At 40.9% G+C, this 20,647-nt stretch overlaps 1 protein-coding gene across 7 annotated transcripts in view; it reads left to right on the forward strand.

The window, feature by feature from the left end:
• Positions 1 to 20,647, forward strand: part of CIP2A (cellular inhibitor of PP2A) — a 40,223-nt gene that overhangs the window by 12,318 nt on the left and 7,258 nt on the right. For all 7 annotated transcript variants that reach the window (XM_085873042.1, XM_085873039.1, XM_085873043.1 and 4 more), the window contains 12 exons: positions 3,321 to 3,443; positions 3,580 to 3,725; positions 10,468 to 10,543; positions 12,668 to 12,892; positions 15,242 to 15,440; positions 15,978 to 16,113; positions 16,351 to 16,450; positions 17,197 to 17,315; positions 17,960 to 18,152; positions 19,415 to 19,489; positions 19,705 to 19,815; positions 20,171 to 20,367. In XM_085873042.1, coding sequence (XP_085729168.1) covers positions 3,321 to 3,443; positions 3,580 to 3,725; positions 10,468 to 10,543; positions 12,668 to 12,892; positions 15,242 to 15,440; positions 15,978 to 16,113; positions 16,351 to 16,450; positions 17,197 to 17,315; positions 17,960 to 18,152; positions 19,415 to 19,489; positions 19,705 to 19,815; positions 20,171 to 20,367 — 1,700 coding nt within the window. The remainder of the gene's footprint in view (positions 1 to 3,320; positions 3,444 to 3,579; positions 3,726 to 10,467; positions 10,544 to 12,667; positions 12,893 to 15,241; positions 15,441 to 15,977; positions 16,114 to 16,350; positions 16,451 to 17,196; positions 17,316 to 17,959; positions 18,153 to 19,414; positions 19,490 to 19,704; positions 19,816 to 20,170; positions 20,368 to 20,647) is intronic.

Below are 20,647 nucleotides of genomic sequence, written 5' to 3' on the forward strand. Positions count from 1 at the left end.
TTAATTTTTATGACCTGATCAGTTGAAATCCAGAAAAAAAATGTTGGTTTTGTCTGAAGACCTAACTTTGAGACCCCATATATTTTTATTGACCCATCCCAGAAGCTTGAAATTTTTTCAGGTAATAACTGTATGGTAGTAGTATTCAAATACATGTTTACTTTTCTTAATCAGTCATATATATATATATATATATAAATATATATATATATATATATAAAAAATAGTCATGATCCCTGAAAAATGGAAAATTTTCATTTTTCCCCAAAATTCAGGTGAGGATTGCAAATATATGACAAGGTATACCACTTCAAATTGTTCACCATTGGAAAGAGCATATTCAAGTTTACAAAAGTGTCAAATATCAAAGTGGTAAAATGTTTCTATCAATATTTTAAAAAATATTTGAATAAATGATGTTCTGCCAGTGCTGTGCACATTGTGTGTGCTATTTAATGAAGTCCTTTTATGTGTAGTATATGTATATACAATGTACATACATATCATCGGCTGTCAGGATACCATGAACACAATACTTTGAAATTTGAATTTGTAATTCTTTGTTTCTTATTTGTAAATAGCAAGAGCTTAACTAATCTGGCTGGGGCTAAAAATAGAACTCAGGAATAGTGGCTGATCTGCTGATGTCAGCAGTGTATATAGTTACATTCAAGGGAGGACATTTGTTGGGTTCCTTTGGTCCATGTGATGAAAGTTATTGATGCTCCCCTAACGTCAACTGGGAGGCAGTGCAAGCTCGCACCTGACTTGGAAAAGCAGATCAAGGACCTATTCAAATCATTTACGTGGAATGTTTTATTACATTGTTATTGCCGTATGTGATATATTTTTGTATTATTAATTTGAATCATAGAACTAATCATTCATGATTACCATGGTGCCCACACCATGCACACACTTCATGTATTCACGACTGTTAACAACAGTTTTTAAAAAAATACAAAATATATTTAAAAAAAATATACCACTTTGATATTTGACACTTTTGTATACTTGAATATGCTCTTTCCAATGGTGAACGATTTGAAGTGGTATACCTTGTCATATATTTGCAATCCTCACCTGAATTTTGGGGAAAAATGAAAAATTTCAATTTTTGAGGGATCGTAACTATTATATATGACTGATTAAGAAAATTAAACATGTATTTGAATACTACTACTATACAGTTATTACATGAAAAAAAATTTCAAGCTTCTGGGATGCGTCAATAAAAATATATGGGGTCTCAAAGTTGGGTCTTCATAAAAAAACAACTTTTTTTCTGGATTTCAACTGATGAGGTCATAAGATTTAATAGAGTTATACTCGGTTTTATGTTTGTTTCTTACAGAGCAGTTATAGAAGAATAATCTCTGAAAATTTCAAGGCTCGAGCATTAATATTTAAAAAGTTGTGAGAGTTTAAAAGTAGCCGTTCTATTCATTTTGTGATGCTCGCAACGACCATAAAAATAGGGCCACAACCACATTTTCAACCCTCAATATCTCGGAGTTGACCGCATATATGGACCTAAAATTTTACGCAGCTTCATTTTGATACCTGGGAACTATTTTATGAAAGTTTAAAGTAAATCTGAGGGTGTCAACTGGGAACATCTTCTTAAATTTGGTGATTTCAGATGGGAATGACTCATTTGCTTATTAAGTAAAAAAAAAAAATGTGTGAAAAATGTAGGCTTTATGAAATAGCTTATGCGGATAGAGGGAAGAAGGCAATGCACTGACGGTGGTGCATTCGGGCAGCATGTGGACACAAGCAAAGGCTGAACGGACAGGAGGTGCAAAGAGGAGAGGGAAATAAATGTAACATGCAAGTAAAATAGCATGTGATAGGGAAGGGTGGAAAATATTATGGACATAGCAAACTTAGTAAGGCTGTTTCACAAGATAGATAAATTAAGTCTGTATTTTAGAAAGCTTGACAGGATGGGATGACTGGAAAAAGCATGTGATCTGTTTGGGGTGGGGATGAGGGTGGTGAAAAGAGCACAAGGAGCAACACCTGAAGATGGGCAATAGATAATGGAGAGGCCACATACAGGTCTGCAATGAAAAGAAAGGAGGTCGTGTGCTTCTTTGTCTTTGTTGGAGATGCCATTGATCTTGAGATCATGTTCGATTCCACAGTATACCATAGAGACAGTTGTGAGGATGGGGCACCAGCCCATAGGGGAGAGCGGTTCTCCATTGAACTTTTGACTGAGGCCTTCCATGTCATGAGATGTTCATATTTACCGAGGAAGAAGTCAGTATGATGAGGATACCCAGCTTGTGGGTAGCTTTGCAGGCCAGTTTTAATGCATGTTTGACCCAGGAGAGTTCATGGCTGATGGTGAGGCCCAATGAAACAAAAATGAAATTTGGCATGTCAACTCACCATGGGGTTTTTAGGTCATAATGATGACATCATCATTGAATTGATATTCCAGCCATAATTGGTTGAATTGAAATCTTTATCCGAAAAATGTGAAATTTCATATTTCTGATCTATGACCCGATGTGAGTGAAGAAATAAATTTATGATGTTCATAATCCATGCCGAGAAACTATGTGAGTGGGCCATAATAGTGGCGTTTTCAGTTAACGATGGTATTTTGTCCCGAATGAACGTACGAGGCGAGACTATGTGCTCTACGTGTGCTGTTCTGGTTTTTGTTTTTTTCGCATTTACTAATGGTTCATAGAATAGTTAAGTAACTTGTACACATGTTACACATGGCAGTCAATGACATTATTAGACATCAATGTAGTTTTATATACTTTGCAAAGACAGTAATAGATGACTGACAAATGGACACCGTACATGTATTTGAATCTGGGATCTCATTCCAATCTTGTTGCCGAGATGGGATCACCCAAACAATCAAACCAAACGATTGAATTTTATAAACTTAAGGTTTATATAAAATGTTTACCGCCATGGGAAATGAGTTAAGGCCAATGTTTTGAGCGTTAGCCCTTCATCAGAGAAAAAAGGACAAAGGAAACTCCAGCCACACCTCGTTTCCCACTGCAGTAAACATTACTTGTATCGACTCTTGGTTGTTAAAGCTCCATTGTTTATCTTGTCTGTCGACGTCGACCAACAGCAACATTCACGGAGACCAGTAATGATTTGTTGTAGCTTCAATCAAACGGTTACTTCATGATGCATCGATGTTGTTAATCTGCTCCGCAATGATTTTTTTTTCTCGAGTATCTCATTTTTCCTCTTCGTCACAGTCTTCACACGCATTTGTCATGTCTTGTTCTTCAAGGTCGAAATGACACATGCTTCGTTTTTCTCTTCCTTTTCAGAAAAACGTGAAGTCTCTTTATCGGAGTCTCATTCATTTCCTGGCACACAGCAGCCTCACCGTGGTGGTGTTTGCCCTCTCTATCCTTACCAGTCTTACGCTTGGTGAGGAAGTTGGAGAAAGGGTAGGCCGGCACTCATTCCATGGTGGCTTTTATTTTGAAATCTTGGCTCCTCATTTTTGTAGATTGATTTTTTTTTTTTTTGAGCATTTCATTGTAATGTTTGTTTGTTTACCCTTTTGTAAATGTGACACGGCAGCTTTTCCACGCCAAGAACATCCATCAGACTTTCCAACTAATCTTCAACATCTTGGTAAATGGTGAAGGGAAATTGACAAGGAAATACTCTGTGGATCTCTTCATGGACCTTCTCGACAATGCAAAAGTGACCGATCTCTTAACCAGGTGGGTTTAAGAAGCGATTTTCGCGAAGGGAGGAAAGGGTGATGATGGGGGCAAGGAGGGTGGTGGTGGTGGGGGGGGGGTGAGAAGTTTGATATTTGATGAACGCATAGTTCTTTTTCCACCTTTTATATTTATAAGCAGCGCAGCTGCACCTCCAGATAATCATGCCAGCCGCAGCCACGTGCTGCATATGGACGTAAGGAGGAGACTAAATGAGAGAGCACATTTACATCTTAATGACTGATGTAGAGATTACCAGAAAGTATTGTAGTATTTCAGCTTCAGTACTGTAATATATATATATATATATATATATATATATATATATATATATATATATATATATATATATATATATATATATATATATATATATATATATATATATATATATATATATACCTGAACCGCAAAAGAAACTTACCACTTGTTTGACATGTAATAAAATTGTAACAGTTCAAAATAAAACATTGGCATTTTATTGATGACATGTCAAGTTTTTGACCAAGATACACCATCTCGTAAGTTTGTTCTACAGTACAGAACAGCACAGGGTACAATGCCAGTCCCCTTTCAATAGCGTGTGTGGCCACCATTGTTTGGATATAGGCAGTGCATCGTCGGCACCTATTGCCTACCAGTCTTTGGATGGATTGCTGCTGGATTCTGTCCCACTCAGTCCTCAACATCTGAAGCCATCTGACTTAGGACCATCTGCCTGTCCTGCCTTGCAGTGGTGACTCTTGGCCTCCCTGATCGAGGTCTGTCATCTGCAGAGTTGTGGAGGGTGTCTCTGTCCACCAGGGCCGATATCGTCTGGTGTGAACAGCCAAGGCGACATGCCACCTCACGGTAGCTCAATCCGCCTTGCAGTATGTCCAAGGCACACTGCCGTTGATCCCTTGACAATCGTGGCATGTTGATTGAAATGCCCATTTTGCACTGGCCTTTTTAAAGGCAATATCAAGACATCACGTGCAGCTCATTAAAATCATCCCGTACCCCTTGGCTAATCACTGACAGTCAAAACGGCTGTTCAACAGCTGTGCTATGAAGTGACCGTAGAAGGTTCAAGTGACCATCCGTGACCATTTTGTCTGATGGTGAGGACACTATTGTCCACAAATAAGTTCACACATTTACTACACGCAGTGGTATTGTTGATATTTGAAGGTTTAAAAGGTGTGAAGTTTCTTTTGCGTTTCGAGATATATATATATATATATATATATTTATATATATATATATATATATATATATATATATATATATATATATATATATATATATATATATATATATTGTACACAAACTATACAGTGCCTTCAGAAAGTATTCACACAACTTCACTTTTTCACATTTTGTTGTGGTATAGCATTAATTTGAAATTTTTTTGTCGCTGATCTATCCAAAATGCCCCATAATGCCAAAGTGAAAATGTGTTTTTGTTTTTTAGAAATCTTTACAATTTTATTAAAAATGAAATTCAGAAATATTTAACTTGCATAAGAATTCATCCCCCTGCGTTGATACATTGAAGAAGCATCTTTGACAGTGATTACAGCTTCGAGTCTTCTTGGGTCTGTCTGTGTCAGCTTTACACATCTGGATTTGGGGATTTTCTCCCATTCTTGCTTTCGGATTTGCTCAAGCGCTGTCAAGATGAATGGGGATCGTCAGTGAACAGCAATGTTCAAGTCCTTCCACAGATTCTCAATGGGATTCAAGTCTGGGCTTTGGCTGGGACACTCAAGGACTTTCCCGTTCTTGTCCTGAAGCCATTCCAGTGTTGCTTTGTTTGTATGCTTAGAGTCATTGTCATGTTCGAGCGTAAATCTTTGCCACAGTCCAAGGTCTTTTGCACTCTGAAGCAGGTTCTCCTCAAGGATTTTCCTGTATTTGGCTCCATTCATTGTTCCCTCTATCTTTACAAGTCTCCCAGTCCTTGCCACTGAAAAGCATCCCCATAGCATGATGCTGCTACTACTATGCTTCGTGGAAGGGATGGAGTGAGATGGGTGATGAGCTGTGCTCTGTTTCTGCCTTACGTAGCGCTTTGCATTCAGGCCAAAGAGTTCAATTTTCGTCTCCTCATACCACAGAATATTTTTCCTCATGCTCTCAGAGCCTTTCATGTTCCTCTTTGCAAACTACAAGCGTACTGTCATGTGCCTTTTTCTCAGGAGTGGCTTCCATCTGCCCACTCCCATGGAGCGTGGATTTGTGAAGTGCTGCAGAGACTGTTGTCCTTCAAGCAGGTTCTCCCATCTAAGCCAAGGAACTCTGTAGTTCTGTCAGAGTGGTCATTGGGTTCTGAGTCACCTTCCTGACTAAGGTCCTTTTTGCCCGGTTGCTCAATTTGGTCAGACGGCCAGCTCTTGGAAGAGTCTGGGTAGTTCCTTATTCTTTCCATTTCCGAATGATGGAGTTCACTGTGCTCTTGGGAGAGAGGGTGTGTGTGTGTGTGTGTGTGTGTGTGTGTGTGTGTGTGTGTGTGTGTGTGTGTGTGTGTGTGTGTGTGTGTGTGTGTGTGTGTGTGTGTGTGTGTGTGTGTGTGTGTGTGTGTGTGTGTGTCAGAGACACCAAGAGAGAGAGGATGGATGGGGCTTGTAACAAGGTATTATGTACACATTTTGGACACGGGGGACCAAAAAATGAAAGTCATTGTATGATTAAGTTTTGCATATCATTTGTTAGCCAACATCATGGGGATTCAGGATCTATTTGGGCAGAGCTTGATTCTTCCTCTTTCTATTGCTCTGACAGGGTCAAAGCTCTGACCAAACTAACATCTTAGGATTAAAAGTGCAGATTTTTTTTAAAACGTTACGTACTTCCTAACGACCTTTGATGTTCTGTATACTGAACACAAACTGGCCTTTGGTATTGATTTTTATATTATAGGGCCATCTTGGTAAACTTATTCTATGGTTATAAAATAAAGCTTGTGGCTACCAGTAATTTTGTAGCAGCTTGGTAAATGCAATTTGTTACGTACTTCCTAACATTTTTGATAGCCTGTGTTTGGATAAAAAACATGTTTTGTAAGCAACTATGTCCATAGGACCCGTAGCAAAGTGTACATTTTCTGAAAGCACAGACACTTGGGCATTATATAACATTAAAATTGTTTATCTTATTAAAACTGGGTTCAATATCTAAGCTTTCTCCTCATTTAGGACCACAGTGTACACAATACCATGCTGCAAGCCATGGATGTTTGTCCAGTTTAACGTCCATCTGCGAGACTGCACATTCATCAACGAATCACCCTGCCTGTGAAACACCGGGATGACAGTTTATATCTGGGTCGGGTTTTAAAGCCAGGCTAGACAGCTTATTAAAGTTAGAGTTAGAGCGAGCATGCATCCTCTCGGCTATCCTACCATGATGTGGCGATTCATTGCTTTGTTATTGTAATAACTGAAAACATTTTTTACCCATTGTAATCATCTAATCTATTTTCCTTCTTAACTCTGGAGAGGTGGCTTAAGCACTCAAGCAAGCACTCCAACAAAACGGTTGATGATAAACGGCTGGCTTGGAGAAGCGATTCACGATCGTTAATCGGTTATATAAATACCATACACTCTTTGACGCCCGGAATGTCAAGCAATGTTCAAATTGGACATGTGAACACTTCTTTGAGCAGTCGGAACTACTGCTGATGTCAATCAAGAAGTTAGAATTTAAAATTCGGCTTGGATTAAGAGACTGTCAATTAAGAGATTAAGGTTATGGAATATGCGGAAATTTAATAAATCTGCGAATGCTGGTGTCGTTGGGTGTTTATAAGCATTGTAATGTATCCAGCGGTTTGTAGGGAGGATGATCAGGCAATCGATGCTATGTGAGGAAAGTGGGAATTTTTTTTTTAATTGCTACAAACTGTTGCAGCCTGTTCCAAGTCAAGGAATTGTTGAGCATGCCAAAAAAAATGGTGGTTTCAGACTCTAGCAAGCTGATAGAGGGCTGACCAAGATGGCACGCCACCATCTGGGTAAGGCCTATTTTGTTTTTTTCTTGATGAGCATCCCCTAAATTATCTTCAAAAGGAGCGTTTAAATTAATGCGAGCACCCAGTTTTCATTCATGCACCACCTTGGAGTTCCCTTATGCATACTAAGTTTGGGGCGGCTCGGTTTCATGGTTTTGGAGTTATGGAGGAGACGAACAGACTGACAAGCAAACGGACTGACGAACGGACACACTGACATTTGTTATTTCACATGAAGTGGTAAGGAAAGTAAAAAGGAAAAAGTGAAAAAGTGACTGAAAAGATGGGATTTTAGGAGGAAGAGGATAGGAGATTGGGACTATACTCTGTGCAGAGCGTTGGTGCTGTTTAAGCAGTCTCCTTGGCTATTGGGCACAATCCTGGATGAGTCGCCACTCCGACACAGTATACCAGCATGCTCGCACTCATTTTGCCGACCTTGGAAAGATGACAGGCCAAGTTAACCCCACCTGGTATTAATTCAACAGCTGAGCAGGAGTTGAATTCAGGACTCTAGGATCCAAAGCCCATCACCCTAACCATTAAGCCAACACCAGGCATGATTTTAGGACATTATCAAAACGGTATTTGATGAGGTTTTGTGAACTTTAAACCGTGAAGTTTCACCGTTGAGAAGCATGTCGGACTATAATTTGAGGGAGGTGTGTGTGCTTGCACACTCGTGTTCGTTTGTTCGTTGCACTCCTGAACCACTGAACTATGTATGTGTGTGGCACAGCACCACTTCTGGTTGAATGAGTATTACTAGTTGAACTAAAATGGGAGGGGATTATCCCATGTATGCCTGGTGCTGGCTTTATGGGGAGAGTGGCTGGCTTGGGGTCCTCGGGTTTTGAGTTCAAATCCCGCTTAGCTGTTGAATTAATACCAGGTGGGGTTGACAACCTGCCATCCTTCTGAGGTTGGCAAAATGAGTACCAGCTTGCTGGTATCCTGTGTTGGAGTGGTGACCCATCCAGGATTGTGGCCAATAGTCAAGGAAACTGCTTAGGCAGCACCAACTAACATGTAGTCACAGGGGTGACTGTTGAGCAGGCTTGGTAATCCTGAATCAGTGCTAATGGATGGCTGTTTCCAATTTGTCAATGATTGCAACTGATCTCGGTCACGTTTAGCATGCCTTTCCATTCCACGACCACGATTTGGATGAAATGACTTCAGTTGCTTATCCATCACAGAGGTACTCGACATGCAAGACAACTTTTTGCTGCAGAGCACGCATCAAACTTGTTTTGGATTTGAAATCTCACTCGGTTTTTCCAGATTCTTTTCCAATCCAAATCAGCTTGGGATCATGATGACAAGCTTTTCGAAGCAGATTTTTCTTTCCGAGGAGGTCCTCCATGTCCATTTCTATTGTTTCCACACAGAGAAAAAGCTAATGCTGTCATCTGTCTCTGTCCCACCCTGAAACACAGAAATGCTCTTGGGAAAGAAAATAAGTAGTAAAGGTTGCTTCAAATTAATCCAAACCTTTGGAAAAATTGTAATTTTTTTTCAATTCAATAAAAAAATTGAACCTGGTTTACCCGGGCGGTGTGTAAGGCAACATACCACTCCTTGATCGCTCCCAACTTTTATTTGCTGTTAATAAATATGCTGCAATATCTTTGCTCTGAAGACGTTTGATGATTTTGGAAATTCACACTACATGCAGATATAATGGGCTAATGCTGTCGGATCCCTGAAATAGAAGTCCGACACACATGCACACAGTTCGTGAGTACATGTCTGCTCATTTTCTTTACACCTAGAATAATTTAGACGCAGAAAAACGGATTTGTCTTTGTCTGTTTTGTAAAGAATGCCAGGCGAAACTTTTGATGCAATTTCCTCAACCAGCTCATGGATTCTCAATAGACGAAGTGAGATAAAGCATAGTCGCAATTGACTCCAGAGACTTGGAACCGTTACAGGCTGGTAATCAGCTCTAGAATTTAGGGTTCAAGTCCCGGTTCCAATGGAGGGAATCGATTCTAACCGGGTAATTGATTCATTTGCCCAAGCCTACAGCTGAGCATGACAGTTTGTAGTTGGGACTTGAATCAAACCCTCTATGCTATCATGCCAGCTATGAATATCATACCTCCACAGCCTTTTAAGTTTAATATTTTTCATTGCGATTCATACATCCAAATAATTTCAACACATCTTAACTTGCAAAACAAAGTTGTTGTTTTTTTGTTTTGTTTTTAAGATAGATTTGTTCTTTTTCCTGTGTATGAGTACACACCAATGCTATCCTCTTATCTCCACCACTCGCATTGCTGCATACTCTTCTTTTGAATGTGTGTGTGTGATTTCAATCAAATTGAAAGCAAAATAATTTGCTGAATACAGCGCGGCGACATCACACTGTTATATAATTGGCTATTCTGTCCTGTGTCTTCTGTCACACTTATGGCCGCGTACGTCCCTTTGATTTGAGGGCTATAAACAGAAATTGTCCAATGTCACAACTCTTCCCATCATGCATGCTAATTCACTGTGTCTACATTTAAATTTTATAACTGCAAAATTGTTTCATCATTCTTAACCTAGACTTTTACTGCCCCCAGCCACGCGATATCGAAGTATTCTCTTATTGTTATAATTATTTTTACAGTTAAACATTGATAAATATGCCATGGAATTAGTGGGTTTTTGATGTTTTGTTGTTGGTTTTTTTTTTCAATTATCAATCTTTCTAATAATGTTAAACTTTTCTGTGATGTGTGCGTGCAGGTATGAACACTTCTCATCGTGTTTGAGGCAAATCTTAGATCTTTTACGGAGTAAAAATGGAGACGGAATTGAAAAGGTCAGTCGAACAGTTGATGCGAGTAACAAAAGCGCGAGCCATCTTCTGTGCTTTCAGGTACACCGGTCACTGTCTTATAAGAACTTTCATACAGACATGCCTGCAAACCCCCATCAATTGGTGGATTCCTTCATGTGATTGAGATTCTTTAATTAACCTGTGCGCACGAAGTAAAAAAGCGGGGTTAAGCAATTGGTTCACTTTGTCTGTCTGTCTACAGATGTCAGTTTATGATTGAGGAACAACTTGATTTCAAATGAATGTTGTATTTTGAACACGAATTGTAACGTTAATCGAAAAACTAACCCGTAGTTTAACAATACTTTCTTTCTGAATTCGTCCCGATTGCACATGCGCATAGAGGAGTGATATAATTTTTAAGTGGTGTAGCCGCTTCAATATTTGGTGTGTCCACCTGTCTGTCCATCAAAATTTTTTTTTAAGTAGTGCAGATGTTGAATTGACACAAGGAGAACTCTAGCTACCTAGCATCACGAGAAGGAAATGCCAAACTGCACCGCTTCCTTTGGACACGGGTGCGTATTTTTTTACTCTGTCTGCCTATCTGGCAGTGAAACACAATTGAGAATTATTCCAAACGGTAAACTTGCTGTTTATAAGAATGCCATAAAGGACACAACACCAGGCATGAATAATTAATATAAGGTGGTGTAAAAGAAGGTACATAAACGGGGGTAAACGTCCGAAAATATTTTTTTTTCTACAACCTCTGTTTTACTTCAATTAAATTATATACTTGGAACTCTGGAACACAAATGCCTTCTTGGCACTTTTTCAGAAATCTTTCTTTTGGCAGTACTTGGACAAAATATTACGGCATGTTACATCTCGACCAATCAAATTTGCTGCTTGCAGATCCCGCCCATATCCTTGTTTCCCAAGACTTGTGGGGTAAGGTGTTATCTGACCTCTATAGTTATTCCTTTTTTAAGAGCTTTTATCAAACTGAGAATGTCATAATTTATAGAAAAAAGAATTACTTTTTTACTCCACCGCGTCGTCTTGCAAAGCTTGTTTTGCTACCATACGGTTGTGTTCCCCCCCCCCCCCCCCACTCATTTCGACAAAGCGTGTGGACAAGTTTATTATAGCAGATCCATCCACAAAGGCCATGCCGTTCTTCGATATCTCCACCAGCATGTAGTCGTGAGCTGGTTTTTGTTGTCGTTTTCACATGGCCTAATACACTGAAAAAATATATTGCTGAGATTATTTAATTATAAACAAATTCCAGAGTAATTAAAAACTTGGTTTTTAAGTGTTATGGATTTTTATAGCAATTTTGTGTTCCCCCTTTTTAGGTCATCTCTACCGAGATGACCTAATAAAGCTGGACCAAATGTCCGTCCGTCCGTCAACAATTTTTCTTTCCGATCTTGATGAAACTTAGTATGTGGGTAGAGGTCGATGAGTGTTGCACAACGATATAACGTTTGTCCAGGTTCAAGGTCAACAGGTCATGTAAGTTATAAAAATCGCCATTTTCAAAACCTATCTTAGTCTGCCATTCTACAAGATATTCGGCAACTGTTTATTGATTATGATAGTAAAAAATATTATCTTGTATCTAACCGGACAGGTTTTTGAATTTCCGTCCCGTTTGGCCGCCACGTAACCTGGAAGATGGTCAAAAACACCTCCCGGTACAAAGAAAACTTTTTACTTCCGATCTTGATGAAATTTGGTATGTGGGTAAGAGGTCAATGAGTGATACCCAATGACATATTTTTCCCCGGATTTGAGGTCAGGGTCAAGGTCACGAGGTCACGAAAGTTGTGAAAGTCGCCAATTTCAAAACCTATCTAGTCTATCATTTTAGGAGATATCTGGCAACGCTTCATCAATTATGATATTAAAAAACATTATAGAGATGACCGTCGCCCCCACACGGGGGTAATTTTTATTTTCAATTGGATTCATCTAAACTCTAAAGTGAGCTCCATCATCTCTTTAACTTGACATCAAAATGCCCTCTTACTCAACAATTCTATTCTCATTGAATCGGTAGTTCAAATATTTTGCATTGTTATTGCCGAGATTATGTTTCCTCGTCAACACCACGTTGTTGTTTTTCCCACCTCCCTGTTCCAATCTTTGCTCTAGATTCTGGAACTCTTGCTGGCTTTCAGCAACGTGCCACTGCTACGTCGACCACTTTGCCTTGAGCTCTTTCTTCCTGGACAGAACGTGCAACCAAATTTATGCCAGTCAAAACGGGCAGGGCCCAGCCGCCTTCTGGCCGGCGTCATTGCCTGGGTCGACGGACTGCCTAACAGCTCTGAGGAAGCGGCGCCTCTTGCTCTGGAGTTTCTCCGAGAAGTTTGTGAGGTAATTTGAACACAAATCTTGATACCAATATCGGAGCTGCACATGGCGAGTAAAATCACTCGTGCTTGCTTGTACTAATAGTTCCATGCAAATAGCTTTTATAAATGTAATTAGCTGGTGTGCAAATCAGAGTCATGAACCAAACATAATAGCTTAATATGATGGGCAAAGGTGAAATTAAAGTAAACTATAAAGGGATAAGAGGTAGATTAATCGAGTTTAAATAAAAGTGATTAATTAAAGAATTATGTTTTTTTGGGGGGGGGTGTAAGGGTGAGGGGTGCAGGTGGGAGCTGTTGGTTGTAAACACAATCTTTGGACCCTTAGAGTGCTGTTGTACAAATCAAATCTAATGAACAGAATCATGGAAAACCAGCCAAAAGATTGATAAAACATTGTTAATTTCAGTAAAACCAGATCTCTGGCACTATTTTACTGTAGCCCCTGTTGGAGCACATTGCAAGCATCTTAGCTTGGCCTGCACTTCGCTGTGAACAAGTTTTGCAGATATGAAGCATCAAAGCCCAGAATTCTGTTTTTTACACTTCCATCGTAAATAGATTAGAAAGACACTTTACATGACATGAAATCCTTTTTTTTGTTTTTTAAATGAAAAAATAGAATTGTGAGGAGGCATAGATCTGGGGAAGTGTAAAAAAACAATTTCTAGATTTTTGAAAGTTCCCGAGGCAATCATTAGGAAATGGAAAGAATATGGAATTACCCAGACTCTCCTTGAGCTGGTTGTCCGACCAAACCGGGCAAGAAGAACCTTAGCCAGGGAGGTGACCAAGAACCCAATGACCACTCTGACAGGACTACAGAGTTCCTTGGTTGAGATGGGAGAATCTGCCGGAAGGACAACAATCTATGCAGCAATTCACAAGTCTAGGCTTTATGGGAGAGTGGCCAGACAGAAGCCACTCCTGAGAAAAAGGCACATGATGGCATGCCTGAAGTTTGCAAAAACGCATGTGAAAGATTCTGAGAGCATGAGGCAAAAGATTCTATGGTCTGATGAGATGAAAATTGAAGTCTTTGGCCTGAATGCAAAGTGCTACATCTGGCGGAAACCGAGCACAGCTCATCAGCCATCTAATACCATCCCTACCGTGAAGTATAGTGGTGGCAGCATCATGCTATGTGGATGTTTTCACCTGCAGGGATTGGGAGACTTGTAAGGACAGAGGGAACAATGACAAATCCTTAGAGGCAAATCCTTGACGAGAACCTGCTTCAGAATGCAAAATACCTTTGACTGCTGTGAAGATTTACGTTCCCACCGGGAAATGACCTCAAGCATACAGCCAAAGCAACACTGGAAGGGTTTCAGAACAAGATCATGGAAGTCCTTGAGTGGCCCAGCCAAAGGCCAGACTTGAATCCCATTGAGAATCTGTGGAAGGATTGACGATTTATTTCACCGATTCTCCCCATCCAACTTGACAGAGCTTGGGCAAATCTGCAAGGAAGAATGGGAGAAAAACTCCAAATCCAGATGTGCAAAGCTGATGCACACAAAACGTTGGGACCATACTCTGTGCAGAGCGTTGGTGCTGCTGAAGCAGTCTCCTTGGCTATTGGGCATAATCCTAGACGGGTCGCCACTCCGACACAGGATACCAGCAAGCTGGCACTCATTTTGCTGACCTCGGAAGGATGACAGGTTGAGTCAACCCCACCTGGTATTAATTCAACAGCTGATTCGTATTTGAACACAGGATCCCAGGATCCCAAGCCCACCTCTCTAGCCATTAAGCCAACACCAGGCATGCAAAGCTGATAGACATACCCAAGAAGACTCAAAGCTGTAATCGCTGTCAAAGGTGCTTCGACAAAGTATTGATTCAGGGGGCTGAATACTTATTGACGCACGTCATTTCAGCTTTTCACGTTTAATTTGTAAACATTTCTGAAAGCATGTTTTCACTTTGTCATTATGAGGTATTTTGTGTCGATCAGTGACAATTTTTTTTAATTTAATCCATTTTAAATTCAGGCTGTAACACAATAAGAAAGTGACAAAAGCAAGGGGTGTGAATACTTGCTGAGGGCACTGTAAATCATTTTGGATTATGTTCACCAGCTCCCTGTCTTGTATGGTCAATATTCCCTGTAAGATTTAGCACTTGTAGTATGAAAGAAACCCTTTCATGCGGCAATTATGCTTCATCGAAAGGGTGACTGCATTTTGCAAGTTTAGCTAAATGGGGTCCGAAATGTTTTTTTCTTTTCTTATGCAAACATGCAATTGTGCCCTTGAACCCAACCCCTCCCTTACTTCCCCCACTAGATTTCCTGAGATCAAACACAAGCTATTTTGTTCATGATACCTTTCCTTGACCACAGGAGGCAGTGAGCAGCGGGATGTCCTTGCAGCCTGTGCATGATTCTGTGCTTCCCATACTGGGAAAACATCTTCGCAACTATGAGATGAAGCAGGAGACACTGGAGCATGATGAGGAGAGGGTGGAGAAACCAAAGTGCGATGAGACGTGCATGTCTCGGCGTTGCCATGTTCTGTGCAAGTGTCTGGATTTGCTCCTTGATATCTTTTGCTTTGTTACTTTGCAGTTGCTGGTATATGGGATGACATTAATAAAGGGTGGTCTGGTTGAGCAGCGATTTTACAATGGGGGTGCACACAGGCACGAGGAGGTCATGTGTAAATTATTTTTTCTTGTGCAGATGAGCTTGACAGGGAGATTGGTGAAATGCCGGCTGAAATGGGCTGGACACTTGGTGTGGATGGGGGAAAAGAGAAATGCAAATTGAGCAGATAGGTCGAGGGAGCAAGGTAGGAGGAAAAGAAGTAGACCACAGTTGAGATGGGAGGATTGTGTGGGGAGAGATATCAGTAAGGTAGTGGTGGTGGAGAGTGGAGTGAGTTGGCTAAGGACAGAGGGAGGTGGAGGAGTATCGTAGTCAAGGCAGGGCAGAAGCTTGGTGCCATCGGACCTCATCCCTTATAGAGGGAAGAGGAAGAGAAGAAGAATGGGTGCAGGTGTGTGTGATCGGTGTAACAGCTGAGTGTTGCATTTTCCATTATTTTTTTTCTTTGACTCTAATTCCTTCTGATGGTCACTCCTGTGCCATGATGATGAGACTAGAGCCCTGTTGGCCAATTGTTGCAGCTCTGAGATGCTTTCCTCATTCCTGGATTTCCAACTGACTTTCAATAAGATGGGATTCGGTAATGGACCTAGCGACAGGAAATGGAGGTAACCTTAATTCTCTTTTTCATTGTTATTATAAACGAATTTCTCAACTCGTTGTCATTGAGGTTTCCTTAACTCTGTTGTTCCACCCCAATCCTTTCCCTCTTTCTTTTTTTCTTCATTTTTTTTCGATCCTCCAAGTCTTCTGTATGCTACTGCCAGGGACAGATGTTTGAAAGTTGGCCATTATGGAGTTGGTCTTTAAATGTCTCTTGCTCTCATTCACATGCTCCATTGCAGTGCCTCTGGTGCAGATGTCGTTATCAAATGCTTGGATTTCATGAGCTTCACGAAGGAAATTCTCCCAGAAACGGAGGCAGCGTTTTACAAATACCTTCAGGTAAACTTGCGAGGTGAACATGACTCGAACCGAATGGCGTGCATTTGTTCTCTTCTATCAAATTTGTAATTGACCGGAAATTAGGTTTTGAATTCTTTGCTCTTGGTTTGAACCTGGTGTTGGCTTAGCGGTTCGGGTGGTGGCTTTAGATCCTCGGGTCCTGAGTTCAAGCCCTGTTGGCTGCTGAATTATCACCAGGGGGTTGACTCAGCCTGCCATCCTTCTGAGGTCGGCGAAATGAGTACCAGTGTTGCAGCCAAAAGGCTGCACACGAAGGGAAGGGGTATTGATGGATTTATTGCACCTGGTATTGGTGTGGCACAGGCGTGATGGGCCAAATGGCCTCCTGTGCATAATTTCCTTGTAATCCTTGAATTCATGCTGGTTGCATCACTACTGTGATTAATTTGTGCTCCTGTCGAATATAAATTTGGGATTTAGCCTGCAGAGTACCAGAGTAGAATCAAACCAAAAGTGGACTGCTCATATGGGAGCAATGGTACGCATTGATTTATATTGTCTTAGCCTTTGGTGTTTGCTCTTTGGCTATTTAAAAGAGCAGATAAAGCTTTGCGCTTAATGATTCCTTGTTTGTGAGAAATACATTTTGTTGGGTAATCTTTTTCTATGTGTGCACCATTATGTCATTTCAAGACGGTAAGTAGGCATTAAACGCAGAGAAAATGCACTATTTTTTGTGAGGTTATGAGGGAGCACTCCAGTTTTGTTTGTTGTTGTTTTTTCAGGATCCACGGTTGGTTCCCTTCCTGACATTTGCGCTGACTTCCTCTGATAGGCGACGTGTTTGCAGTGCACTGAGGCTCCTGTTCGAATCCGCTCCACTTCCTGATTTCCCGACTGTTATGTACGTCTCTTCCCGTCGACCATTTGCACTGCTTCGCAACCGGTTGCTCCTTCCGTCCAGTTGATTTTTTCAGCAGCCATATTTGTGGCAAATGGAATTTACTCTCTTGGAAATTTAGTACAAATGAAACTTTTTTCTTTTTTCCTGATGTTGAAGCATTTTCAGCTTCTCTGTTGTGATTAGAGATTGGTTTAAAAGTAAGTTGATAAATCTCAATCGATTGTTTAATGCCACTTTAAAGGGCAGACTTGGGGATGATGTCGGTGACCAGAACTGAAAATTGGAGATGAAACTCGATCTGGAACCAATTTTTTTTTTTCCCCACGCGCATGAATTGCAAGCAGGGTTAAGTGATTGGTTCACTTTGTCTATCTGTCTGTCTACAAATGTCAGTTTATGATCGAAGAACAACTTAATTTCAATTGAATGTTATATTCAGAGCACAAATTGGAATATGAATCATAAAACGAGCCTGTAGTTTAACAGTACATTGGTGTTCTCTGAGCTATCGAGCATTTTCATAATCTTTCAGGTTTCAGAAGTATACATTTCATGTATTGCCAAGCATTGCACAATTTAAATCCTCCTGCCTGCCCCCTCTTTTTCTTCCTCATCTTTTTCATTCTATTATTTTTGGCTCTCAGGCTTGTGGATAGTGTTGCAATGAGCAATGCAGCACAAAAACGTGAGGGAGACAAAGAAGTAAATGAGAGAACACAAACAATGTATCTGATCCCTTCAGCCGGCAGTCTCTGTTGCAATGGTGTATCACTGACTCCTCAGCCCTTGCCCAGTAAAATACAAGAACTTGCTGAGCAGTTTCATGCGGGAGTGCGGGTAAGACAGGGTCCAGTAAAGTATGTCTTTCATTGCATTACGATTTTCATTCCAAAATCTCATGTTTAGGCTTTAAAAACTGATGTATCCTGCATCCTGTAACAATGTAATATATCCTGGATTTGCACTGCCCAATCTTTCTGTTACTCTCTCTGCCATAAGACTCGGTGGTGTAATGGTTATAGCATCCGCTCTGAGTCTGGGAGGTCGGTGGTTCGAATCCCGGCCAACTCATACCAAAGACTTCAAACATTGTCCGTGCTGCTTCCCTTATTTGACGTTCAGCTATTTAAAAGTATAGAGCACAGACAAACGACCATACGTTGGCAACGCCAGCAAATACTTCAACGGCTTTTACGGACCGAACGGTCTCCTCATCCGTTGAAGTTCCTTATTCGGGATTATTATTAGCTCAACTGGACTTTATTCAAGTGAGCGTATGCGATTGAGCAGTGTCCGTAGGTGAGTGAGTGAGTCCGTAAACGCTTCAGTCATTGTCGCTTGAACCAAACACGATTTTGATGAAACTTGGCCACAAGTTTCATATCTGATGCCTAATGAAGGTTTATTGACCGCATCAAAATCTGCGCTCATTAAGGGGGTCTACGGGGGGGTTTTTGACCCCCCCCCCAATTTTTTTCCCGCTATTTACTATCCTCCAAAGCTACACAGATTTTGATGAAACTTGACCACAACCTTGATCATCTGTAGTGTACAAAATCTTTTCGGCTGCATTCAAATCCTCCCTGTTCAAAGGGGTTGACTGGGGGGAGGGGGAGGCGGTTTGACCACCCAAAATACATATTTGCTTTCTTCTCGGAAACTGCACACGTGATTTTGATGAAACTTGACCACAACATTCTTCACCCGTGATTTACCAAGTGTTTTGACCATCAAAATCAAGGGAGTCTACGAAGAAGGGGGGAGGAGTTCTGACCCCTCCCCCACCCCCACCAAAATAGGTATTTGCTCTCTTCTCCAAACCACAACCAGAATTTCAATGAAACTTGACCAACCTTCATCACCCTTGATGTACCAAAGTTTGTTGACGGCATTAAAGATTTCAGGGTCTAAAGGGATCGCTGGGGGGGGGGGGGTTGTGTGATTGTTACTCCTGATCCAGGTGAGCTTCAGGACAGGTGGTGCTATTTTTATCATTATTATTAAGCCTCAATAATAGAATTCTCTGCTCATAACAGTAGTGCCTTAAAATGCAAGGTTTTCCATTTATCTTGGCTACAGATCTAATCTTTGTTTTGCAGTTGAACAGTAATGGAACAGACCCAAGAACATCCGAGATCATCGATGTCTATGAGCAAAAGCTCTCCTCTCTTGCTGTGAGTTTCGTGAATACTGAGACTGTTTATGTCGTGGAACTGTCTTCTCAAGGATGCTATTTATAAGCTTAATGATGTATATCTAATCCATCTGCTTAAATACAGATACAATAAGAAAGACATTGACCTTGGAAACGAAGCCCTCATCATATGACCAAAAGTCATCAATAAATTACAGTATTCAAAATTTATTGCTTTGCTTCGTCTTCCTGCAGACCAAAGAGAACCACTTACAGGACCTTTTGGAGGCCAAGGCCAGTGCCCTGGTACAGGCCGACAGAATGCTGTCTCAGTATCGTTGCCGCTGTGCACAAACTGAAGCGGAGGTACGCTTGTAACCATTGCTATTATCACCATATGAGATGCCATATGCAGTATCTTGTACCTATGCAAAAGGGTAGTGAAGATGGTGTGGGTGTATTGAAAAAAGTAAGAAGGGGAGGAGTGGAACATTGGAGAGAAGAAATGTTAGTCGATTTGGGAATGGGGTATGTATGCTGATAGAAGGAGGGTGCAAAAATTCTGCAATTTTTGCAAACTTGTAATATAGGGTAGCCTGGCTTTACTGCTTAAATGAATTCTCATTTTGAATCTATAGACTGGATGAGATAGACTGAAACTGATACACTGATAGCATCTCTTGGCACTGATGCAATAAATTTGTGCGATTGTGTTCCTTAGGCCCGGCGACTTGCAGGACTGCTCCGAGAGGCAGAGCGGCATTGCGAGAACCTCGGGGCTCAGCTGAATGAAGAGCGTGCAGAGGGGGAGCAAGGTCGCCAGGATATGGAAAGACTGCTTGTGCACAGCAGGCGTTTAGAAGCTCAGATGGTTCGATTGACAGAGTTGGAGGAACGACTTTCCAAGACAGTACTTGCGTACGGATTGATTACTGTTCGCATTTTAATTTTTGTGGTCATCACTCCCAACATCATTGATGTCACCGACGTTAACACTGGTTACTGAGTTGCACTAGTAGTCAGGCGCTGGACTGATATGCCAGAAGATATGGGTGAGAATTTATCCAGCTTAATGCAGCAGTGTTAAGTATTTCAATCCTGAGTTTCTGGAACCTGAGATCATTGCAGAAGAGTGAGAATGTTGCTATCAGATAATCAGTAAGCACCCAACTTCCTTACTCATGACCCATGAGAAGGG

This window comes from Eptatretus burgeri, chromosome 3 (assembly GCF_056783735.1).
Source record: "Eptatretus burgeri isolate ZD-2024b chromosome 3, Ebu_testis_v1, whole genome shotgun sequence".
Taxonomy (NCBI): Eukaryota; Metazoa; Chordata; class Myxini; order Myxiniformes; family Myxinidae; genus Eptatretus; species Eptatretus burgeri.